Source organism: Salvelinus sp. IW2-2015, linkage group LG14 (genome assembly GCF_002910315.2).
Source record: "Salvelinus sp. IW2-2015 linkage group LG14, ASM291031v2, whole genome shotgun sequence".
Taxonomy (NCBI): Eukaryota; Metazoa; Chordata; class Actinopteri; order Salmoniformes; family Salmonidae; genus Salvelinus; species Salvelinus sp. IW2-2015.
The window spans coordinates 37,996,520-38,007,285 of NC_036854.1; the positions used below are offsets into that span (position 1 = coordinate 37,996,520).

At 42.2% G+C, this 10,766-nt stretch overlaps 1 protein-coding gene across 2 annotated transcripts; it reads left to right on the forward strand.

Annotated features, from left to right (window-relative positions):
- The first annotated feature begins 1,097 nt into the window (after positions 1–1,097).
- hccsb (holocytochrome c synthase b) lies at positions 1,098–7,745 on the forward strand. 2 transcript variants are annotated; one of them, XM_024000371.2, is made up of 7 exons: positions 1,098–1,207; positions 1,617–1,788; positions 2,287–2,465; positions 4,391–4,539; positions 5,907–6,026; positions 6,297–6,383; positions 6,520–7,745. In XM_024000371.2, the coding sequence occupies exons 2-7, from the start codon at positions 1,650–1,652 to the stop codon at positions 6,716–6,718; spliced, it is 873 nt and encodes a 290-aa protein (XP_023856139.1). In that variant the 5' UTR covers positions 1,098–1,207; positions 1,617–1,649; the 3' UTR covers positions 6,719–7,745. The 2 variants fall into 2 exon arrangements, with proteins under 2 accessions (XP_023856139.1, XP_023856140.1); XM_024000372.2 differs by having other exon boundaries at positions 2,290–2,465.
- Positions 7,746–10,766: the final 3,021 nt, after the last annotated feature.

A 10,766-nucleotide genomic window follows, 5' to 3' on the forward strand; every position in this document is an offset into this window, starting at 1 on the left:
CACCTCCAATTGACTCAAATGATATCAATCAGCCTATCAGAAGCTTCTAAAGCCATTACATAATTTTCTGGAATTTTCCAAGCTGTTTAAAGGCACAGTCAACTTAGTGTATGTAAACCTTTGACCAACTGGAATTGTGATACAGTGAATTATAAGTGAAATAATCTGTCTGTAAACAATTGTCGAAAAAATGACTTGTGTCATGCACAAAGTAGATGTCCTAACTGACTTGCCAAAACTAGTTTGTTAACAAGAAATTTGTGAAGTGGTTGAAAAAAAGAGTTTTAATGACTTCAACTGTAAGTTATCATGTATGAGCTTTTGTGCAGAATACATTACGTTGTTACAGGTGTCAAGCTGATAGGCATGTGGCAGCAGTGTGTAGGAGGGAGGTTCCTCGGTGTGAGAAGTGTGCAGAAGGGCATGAGACAACGGAATGTGTAGCATTGGGGAAAGTAGTGGTATGTGTTAATTGTAGGGGTGCCCATGGGGTGGGGAATCAGAAATGTTCTTTGCGAGATAGGCAGGTTGAGGTTTCCAGGGTTAGAGTAGTGCAGAATATGCTGATGTAGTGAAGAAAGTAGAGGAAGATGGGTCAAGGGGGAGGGATCCTGAGAGGAGTGGCGTGAGTAGTAGATCTGTACCAGTACAGAGGGATAGGCCAACAACAGATATATTTTTCAGTTAGATTGGATTTTGTGCATTTTTAGCAATGGTTATCAACTTTACTACAAGGATGGAATGTAAATCGAGGAAAATTGAAGTTGTGGTGGCAGCTGCAGAGAGGTATTTAGGTGTTCAAGACTTGACATCAGAAGAGTTACAGGGTGTGTTAAGTGGTGGTGTCCCATCCTTTCAGGTTGTTGGCCTGAGGTAGCACTAAATAGATTTAAATAATGGAGTAGGGTGGTGTTAATTTTTTTTTTTTTTTGTGAATGTAGTGTTAGATTGTAGGGTATTTAAAAATATATATAATTCAAGCAACGTATAAGGGAGTTGTACTCCAGTCTAGTAGGTGGCAGTAATGCAACATTTATTGGATGCCAACCGCCGTTAAACCTCATCGAAGAAGAAGACGTACTGTTTCACAACTGCGGAGCAACACAGCAACCGATTGAACAACCAATGTGCCAAGTACATTGCATTGTGGGAAACGTGTCCGCACGTTGACATTGGTGATATAGCGCCAGTGATTTCAAGGACCCAGGTAGGTGATTTATGTTGGAAATTGTTCTTATGACTCTTTATGTTGATCAGATTGGTAAACTATACAGTGAGGACATATCCGACGGTGTGATACGCTTTGTTTTCAGTAACGTTACATCTATTTCTAAACACATAATTGAAAAGGTGCTAGCTAGCTAGCAGCTAATGCTATCTTATAGGTATGTAACTGAATTACKCTATTTTGTAACAAGTTCGGCTTTTTCTAGCTAGCGACATAACTGCATTTGCTGACGTAACTAGTTAGATCCTTTCTCCAGACTAGCTATCATTTATGAGACAGAAAAATAGCTGCWAGTAAACGACTGTACTATCAAGAAGTTAAATAGTATTTTGGCTGACTAGACTGATTCAGCTAGCTAACTAAACGTCTGACCACTTTTGTCCTCTAGCCCATCTTTCTGGACAAGGTCAGGTCAGCCAGGATGGGTGCCACTATGTCCAGTCCTGCTCCACCCACAGTCAAGGCCGAATCTATGATGGCATCTCCCCCTCCTGCGTTTGTTGGCGGCGTGGCCCCACCACGGGGCTGTCCTATGCACCAGGCACAGGAACCAGTCAAAGGTAGGCTCCATCTCTGCTTCATCACCAGGACCGATAGCTTGCCTGTCTATATCGCTTTTTCTTGAGTTTTTCCTGAGCTTTGCTTACCATGTACTATTGTTAGTAGGGTAAATCCATTTTAAATCAAACACTTTTTCATAGCACCTCTTTTGATTTGATTGAAACTTTCCATATATATTTGCCCATTGTAGAAGTGCTCAGAGGTGCCTTTTTGCACCTGAATGCCAAAACCTTCAAGAGATGAAGGTTCTCCAAAGTATATAGTATACAATTTGTAATCTGTGTAGTGATTGATGTGTTGGTTGATCTTTGTTGTGTCTGACAGGTTGTGGTAACAATTTCCCTCTGAGGATGATACATCCTCTATCTATCACGTGAAGCTTTTCTCTTRGGGGAAGGAGTTATTCCTGACTGTGTGACCTACTTGACAAGGAACAACTCCTTTTCCTATTCCCTGGATCTGTGTTCTAACTTTCGTTTTGCCATAAATGCCCTCAGCAGTTGCCCCTCCATCAGAGTGCCCCATGCACCAGGCTACTGCTGCTGCCCCTACAGAAGAGAAGCTTGCTGCTGCAGCAGGGCCAGTGCACCAGGACCGGGCCTATGAGTTTGTGGAGTGTCCTATGAAGGCAGCAGCAGCTGGACAAGGCCAGACTGACATTGACCCCACTAACATGGTCAGTATGATGATAATGCATGTACATGTTCCCTGTTAACTGTTCACTGCTACCAGTGGAACTGTAGGGCAGGGGTACTCAACTTCTAGTTCAGAATGTACACTCAGGCAAATGTCCTAGGTGGCAAAGGTCAGGAGGATATTGTCATTTATCAGAGTAGTAACAAACCCCCACCTCATAACTCCAAATGGTTCAAAATGCTACACCCCTCTTGTTCACGGAGAGAAAATGTTGCAGTTTTAAAGCTTATTTCCTGCAATTCTACACATTTTGCCATGTCTTATATAATCCCTGAGTGACTCAACAAAAAAATCWATGGGGGTCGAGGCCCCTGGGAATGTAATCTGGCCATGATAACCACAAGATTTAGATAGCTGGTTAGCCTAACATGGGCTTGTTGATCAACTGGACATTTCGGACAGGTTATAGATACTTTTGTGTATGTGAACACCTGCTTGTCGAACATCTCATTCCAAAATCATGGGCACTAATATGGAGTTGGGCCCCCCCTTTTCTCCTATAACAGCCTTCACTCTTCTGGCAAGGCTTTCCACTAGATGTTGGAACATTGCTGCGGGGACTTGCTTCCATTCAGCCATAAGTGCATTAATGAGGTCGGGCGCTGATTTGGGCAATTACGCCTGGCTCGCAGTCGGGGTTCCAATTCATCCCAAAGGTGTTTGATGGGGTTGAGGTCAGGGCTCTGTGCAGGGAGTCAAGTTCTTTCAGACCGATCTCGACAAACCATTTCTGTATGGACCTCGCTTTGTGCACGAGGGCATTGTCGTGCTGAAACAGGAAAGAACATTCCCCAAACTGTTGCCAAAATGTTGGAAGCACAGAATTGTCATTATATGCTGTAGCGTTAAGATTTTCCTTCACTGGAACTAAGGGGCCTAGCCAGAACCATTAAAAACAGCCCCAGACCATTATTCCTCCTCCACCAAACTTTACAGTTAACACTGTGCTTTCGGGCTGGTAGCGTTCTTCTGGCATTCACTAAACCCAGATTTGTCTTTTGGACTGCCAGATGGTGAAGTGTGATTCTTAACTCCAGAGAATGCGTTTCCACTGCTCCAGAGTCCAATGGCAGCAAGCTTTACACCACTCCAGCCAACAATTGGCATTGCGCGTGATGATCTTAGGCTTGTGTGTGTCTGCTCGGCCATGGAAACCCATTTCATGACTCTCCCGACGAAGTTGTTGTGCTGATGTTGCTTTCAGGGGCAGTTTGGAACTTGGTAGTGAGTGTTGCCACTGAGGACAGACCATTMTTARGCACTTCAGCACTTGGCGGTCCCATTTTGTGAGCTTGTGTGGCCTACCACTTCGCGGCTGAGCCGTTGTTGCTCCTAGACGTTTCCACTTCACAATAACAGCACTTACAGTTGACCAGGGTAGAAATTTGACAAACTGACTTGTTGGAAAAATGGCATCCTATGACAGTGCCATGTTGAAACTCACTGAGCTTTTCAGTACGGGCCATTCACTGCCTATGTTTGTCTATAGAGATTGCATGACTGTGTGAGGGATTTTATATACCTGTCTGCACCGGGTGTGGCCGAAATAGCCAAATCCACTAATTTGAAGGGGTGCCCACATACTTTTGAAGTGTAGGTCTCTAAGAGGAAAACTGCCATTTACTACCAAATTTGGAAATTGCACATTCTGCGTGCTACTATTACAACTCTCACCAGCAGTAAGTTGAAAGCCCGAGAGTTGAAAGCCCCCGTTCTGGGGCAGTCTCGCTGTTGAGTATGGCTGCTGTAGATCATGTGTTTTTTTCTCACCATGATTTCAGCTGATTTGATTGGTTGATAGGTGCTCAACTAGAGTAGTGAAGGGAAAAGTCACTTTATAAAAGTTGATAAAGAGACCAAGGTTAAACATGTTGGCTAATGTTATTATCATCATGTTCTGTCCAGATGCCTCCACCCAACCAGGTCCCTGCCCCAGACCAGCCCTTCCCTCTACCAGTGAACCGAGAGGAGTCTAAGATCCCCCGGGCCGGAACGGGCAAGAACTGGGTCTACCCCTCGGAACAGATGTTCTGGAACGCCATGCTCAGAAAGGGGTAAGGATACCCTAACTTTTGCTACAAAAATGTAGTTTTTACAAAGGATACAATTGAGCAGATCTTGTTTCCTGAAAATGATGGAATAGTAAGCTATAAAATATAGACTGGGCTATTGAAGTGCTGTGTCTTGACTATCTGCCAACACATTGTGAGGTGTTTTGGTCTGACTTTTTCTTTTGTCTTATTTAGTAGACATGCAAATACTCGTTATACATAACACTGCTTTCCAGAAGCAGGAGACGACACTGTATAGCACTGTCCTTTAGTGCTGAGCATTTAGTGCTTTTTGCAGTCGTTTTGGTTCGACCATATACAAATTATCACAGGTTTCTATTATTTTTTTTACATTAAATGCATTGTGGGTTGAATACTGTAACACAGAATAAAACAATTTTTAAAAGTCCCATGATGGTAGTGACTGCCCATTACTGCTTATAACTTATTAACCATTTATTCACATTACTTTACTTTAATAAATATTTCAGTTGTTGTGTATATTACATTTGATGACTGTTATTCAATTCCAAGTCATCATCTCATCTCTATAGAGCTGCTGCCTATGCTGTCTGACAAAATCACAATTTTGTAGTTCAACGTAAATAAGGCATACTTTTAMMACTGCTGAATACCAACTATKAATCACTTWGATRRTGTATTTTCAGGTAGAGATACCTCATGAAGCAACAACTGCTCTCTKTATCACCTCACCATTGCACATTCTTCTCTCTTCCATAGCAGGCGTAAAAGAAACACAGACCAGACAAGTAGATGCGCAATGGATTATGCTCATTGTAGTTAGTTTAATGCATTAAATGTGACAATTATGTCTAATATTGGCCTGTTGGAAACTACAACTCCCTACTACATCGCGCAGTTCAGACTGGTCTGATTTATCTCTAGAGAAACTGCTTTGTGCGCATTGAGCTCACCGAAAAAGAACTTAACTGCAATTTCAGTTAATCACTCAGCACRTCTGTCCTTTAAAGATGCACTACGCAGAAATTGCTCCGCCATTTCATTTCCTGTTTGCTAAAATTCTAATAGTTTGCCTAATTTCAGTTTGTATAGTGTAGAGAATCATTGTACCATCTAAACTGCTGTGAAATATCCATTCCATAACCTAAATGATTGTATTTTCAGTGTACAAAACCGYAAGTATAAGGCGCAAAAACTAAACCTGAGCGTGGGAAACAAAGAAATGGCACACATAGGACAGATATACTGCTTCTTAGACTTGCTTTCAATGAGAATGACAGATCTATAACTCATATTTCTATGTGGGGTCACCCAAAAAGTTACATATTGCAGCATTAAAACAGCAGAAAGGTTATATTTCTCACCAGCCATGTTAACCTCATCACCAGGTGGCGCTGGAAGGAAGATGAACTGGGTCAGCAGGACATGTCCAATATCATCAAGATCCACAACACCAACAACGAGCAAGCATGGCAGGAGATTCTTAAGTGGGAGGCCCTCCATGCCGGGTGAGTAGAAAAAATACGAAACAGTTTCAGAGCCAGTATATCAAGTGCTTTAGTTAAACATGGATTTAGTTATTCATAGTTGGTCATAGTTAATACTTAAGCTAATCGTGGATTACATCATTTTAGAGGCCTTCCAGACTGACACATCAATAACCCGTCTGGCCCCCAGATCCAGTAGCACCTCTTTTACTTTGTTACAAAATGTAGTTTTTTTATGGGGAAATAAATGTAAAAAAATGACCTGTTCCCCACTGACATGTTACTTGTTAGGGAATGTCCATGCGGTCCATCCCTGAAACGGTTTGGTGGCAAAGCTAAGGAGTTCTCCCCAAGGGCTCGAATGCGTCACTGGATGGGGTGAGAGTTTTTTTTTACTTTAAAATGTGTGTGTAAGAAGTTATTTGTGCAGATTCTGATTTGAAGCGTTAACATAATATGCTAATTTGAAAGTGGAAGTGCCTTGATATGCTTTTACGTAAATTTGTTTCTACAGATATGAATTGCCGTTTGACCGRCATGACTGGATCGTGGACCGCTGTGGGAAGGAAGTCCGCTACGTGATCGACTACTACGACGGAGAGATCAACAAGAACACCTATGAATTCTCCATCCTGGATGTCCGCCCAGCTTTTGACTCTATAGATGCCGTCTGGGACAGGATGAAGGTGGCTTGGTGGCGCTGGACCTCGTAAGCAGCAAGCAAGCAAGCAAAACACTGTAAAACAAGGTTTTACATTCCTCATTTCGATACTGAGATGTTATAAAAAGAACAACAACCAAGAAGACCCATTCAAAACTGCAGTAAATGCTTCATCACATGACTAATATACCAGATTCTCCATCATAATCATATTGATTTCACATTTGATTTCACTGTTTGATGTGTTTTGAGGTGCTTCGGTTCTAGATTCTTCTAGTGCAGTTTAAACGTCTTGGTGCACACATTATSCAGCGAGTGGCTTGCTTTAAGGGTTCGCTGGAGGTATGGTGCTTTGGTTCTATCCTCTCAGCCTTTCTAATATAGGTTTAATTGCACAGAGAATGATTTGCTAAATGCGATGGAGATGGATGAGCAACCCAGCAGGGATGTTGACCTTTAAACCAGGCCAACTGTAGGATCCCCCTCCCCCTTCTATTTCCAGCCGTTTAAGTTTAGATAATATGCTCTGTTTGATTTGGTGGTCAAAAAAGAACACTTCCGTTGAGTATTTATAAAACAAAATAAGATGACAAAACCACTATCAGTACATCTGTCTGGACTTAATATACTGTAGAGCTTTGCACCATAGTGGGCTGTTTTTATTTGGATCATGCTTTCAAAACTCATACTACTCAGTTGCGTTTGTCACCTACTGTCTATTAAAGTGAAAGTAAAACCGTAGTCAGCTAAGTCTTTTTAAATGGATGCTTTTAGACTATTCTGCTGTCAAACCTTTGAGTGTACTCCATTTTGCTTTCGTCTTAAGATACCCTTCCTGGTTTTGTAGTGACACGTAGGCCTATTCAGAATTGTAGCTAGTTTTCTTTCTCTCTGTCTYTTCTGTCTAGTTGTATAGCCATGTTGAATTTCCCTGTCGGCTACTGTGGGAAGCTATGCTGATTTGATTGTATTTATTGTCTGTGAGGTTCATTTCTGTGTGTACAGCTGCTTGTTTTCTAAAACGATTTTATTCCTGATTATCCAAACTACCATTAAACTTGGTACTATTGGCTCTGAAACCATTAGGTCTTTATCTTGTCAGATGCATTTGTATTTTCAGCACCATCTTCTGGTTTGGTGATAATACTGTAGCTGGGCTATATGACCTGCAGATGGCGCCATATCTCCAGGATATATCCCCTTCCATATCACTCCCATTTCTCAAGGACCTGCTTTGCACGCCAGGGCTCATTACGAGCCAGCCCAAAGGTCGGTGAATTTAATTGTGGGTCACAGTGTGATGAACGTGAAAGAAAGGCGCATGGTTTTTAAAAAGGAGATCTACAGTAATTCAATCCCACCTGAAAACTTTTTACATTCAAAACCTTTTTTTTTTTATTTTTTTAAACTAGGAGGGTCAGTTAAGCACAAATTCTTATTTACAATGACGGCCTACCGGAGAACAGTGGGTTAACTGCCTTGTTCATGGGCAGAACGACAGGTATTTACCTTGTCAGCTCAGGGATTCGATCCAGCAACCTTTCGGTTACTGGCCCAACGCTCTAACCACTAGGATAACCTGCCTAGTAGCCTAAACTTTATGGAAAGGAGAGTAAATGAGAATCTGTACAGAGATAGATAAATTCATATCCTGATACAGTATTGTGTCTGTTCAGCTGGGGAATTTTCCGTTGCCTTTTGAAGAGGGGTGAATAGAGATGGACAGATGCAGAGAAGGCGAGAGAGCCAGACAAATGGATTAAGAGAAGGAGTACCAGTGCTGCTGGTGCTGAGTGGGTGTGGGAAAGGGAACTAAGATCACACCCTGGTTAGCTCTATACTCCTGAGCTTCCTGCTTTATTTTCAACTACTCTACCTGATAAAGATGGGGGGGGGGTTATCAATTGTCTGTTTGCTGTGTTTCACGGGTCAGCCAAAGAGAGAGAGAGAACTGGTAACACTGTCTGTTACCTGCTGGGACCTGGCCTTAACAATTGGCAGGGATGTTCTACTGCTTGAATCCCAATATTCTGGAATGACCTGCCCTCCCCCCATCACACACACACACACACACAAACCCACCACAGCATGTGGACCCTAAACGCTCCACCACGAACACGTCTGCAAAATGGAATGTGCATCATTTTCTAACATTTCCACCAGGGCTGCTGCTTGGCAGGGTGCCATATAATTCCTGCTGTACGTAGCAGACAGACGTACAAACAGCCCGTGGCATTTTAGTAAATGGAGGATTTTTTTTCATCCTATCTGGTCCCTCCAGTCTGTATTTACATTGCAAAGAATGCTTGTTCTGGTGTGTTTGTGCGTGCACTACATTATAATGTCCACATGTCACCACTGTATCGTTATTCGTGTCTGCTGATCATGTTCTGGTGTGGGTCTATGTATGTGCATGAGAGCGCGTGGGCCATGGATAGAGGAGACAAAGGGCTCCATGTTAAAAACAGTTTTGAACTGCTTACTAATGTCTTAGAGCAGTGTTGATCCCATCCTGTAACATTGATGGAAATGTATACACATTGTGTTTCATAACTAGTTCACCCAAATGACAAAATTACATTGGTTTCCTTACTCTGTAAGCAGTCTATGGACAATGTGTGACAGCAATGCGTTTTTGCAGTTGTGGCACAAATCCCATTCATGTCATGGTACAGATATTAGCCTTTTTTTCACCCATCATGTTCAAATCAGTTATAAGTGACTTTGTTGAGCTTCACAATCAATTGTAGATACTTTCGGATGTTTTGGACATAATGCGTGAAAAATGATGTCCGTACCATAACTTGAATGGGATTTGTGCCACAAATGCTAAAATGTTAGCATTTGGAAACAGTACCATGGAAATAAAACCAAATAATGGATTACTGTCATACCTTGTCCAAAAGCACAATAAATACTAAATGAGGAACATGATTTTGGCTGGTAATCGTAGCACACTGCGTACATTGGCTTCAACAAAGCACTTATGAGGATAAAGCCATGCAAAGTGGGAGGCCTAATCTCCAAGGAATTCTCTGCATGGAACTCACTGCAAATTACAGTGAAATTTGGTCATCTAATTCCCCTCCTGTTAGCTAACAAAAGGAAAAAACTTTGGTTTGGTTTTGCRTGTGAAAAAGAGTTGCTGTGTTGTTGGCTAGAATTCAAGCCTTTACTGAGGTAGCAAAACGGAATCCTCTTTCCAGGCTAGAATTGTTCATGTATACTTACATGTTAAGAATGTCAACATATAGCTGTCACGGAGTTCAGAACTAGAGATTTGACTACCAATGTTGAAACTGGGACGGACACTAGTGAACATGTTACTGACCCTGTCTACATCACAGAACATCAGGCCTCCTACAGAGTGGACAACAGAGGCAGTTACCCAAACAGCACCCTATTGCCTGTGTAGTGCACTGCCTTTGACAAGGGCCCATGGGGAACGGGAATAGGGTGCCATTTGGGACGAAACAGGATAACCACTATGCTGCTTCACAGGACCTCTACACAGATTTAGAGTGAAGGTCCTGTGAAATGGGCCCTTGTCAAAGGCAGTGCACTACACAGGCAATAGGGTGCTGTTTGGTTAACTGCCTCTGTTGTCCACTCTGTAGGAGGCCTGATGTTCTGTGATGTAGACAGMGTCAGTAACATGTTCACTAGTGTCCGTCCCAGTTTCAACATTGGTAGTCAAATCTCTAGTTTTTCATGAAGGTGATCTGCACTACGTTAACACCCAGCTACAAAGGCCCTGAAATCCCCTACCTTGTTTAATTTATGCACTCTCTAAAACGGCCTGAAGGCATTTAAATACTTAAGCATTGTTGCTTGAACCTAATACTCTGACATTGTCTCGTACAATTAGTCCTTATTGTGACACTCACTCTCTTTCTTGCTTTGTCTCTGTTCATCTCTTTCACACACCTTTTTCTTTCTTTCTCTCGCTTCTCATTCTGTCATGTTTTTTTTTTTACTTCACATGAGGGACATAAAGACCGGGAATAAAACTGAGATGGAGGGAAGGAGACATTGAAAACAGACATTTTGTGTGTGAAGAGAGACAAATAGTTTTTAGGATGAGAGGGAGATTGGGAGAG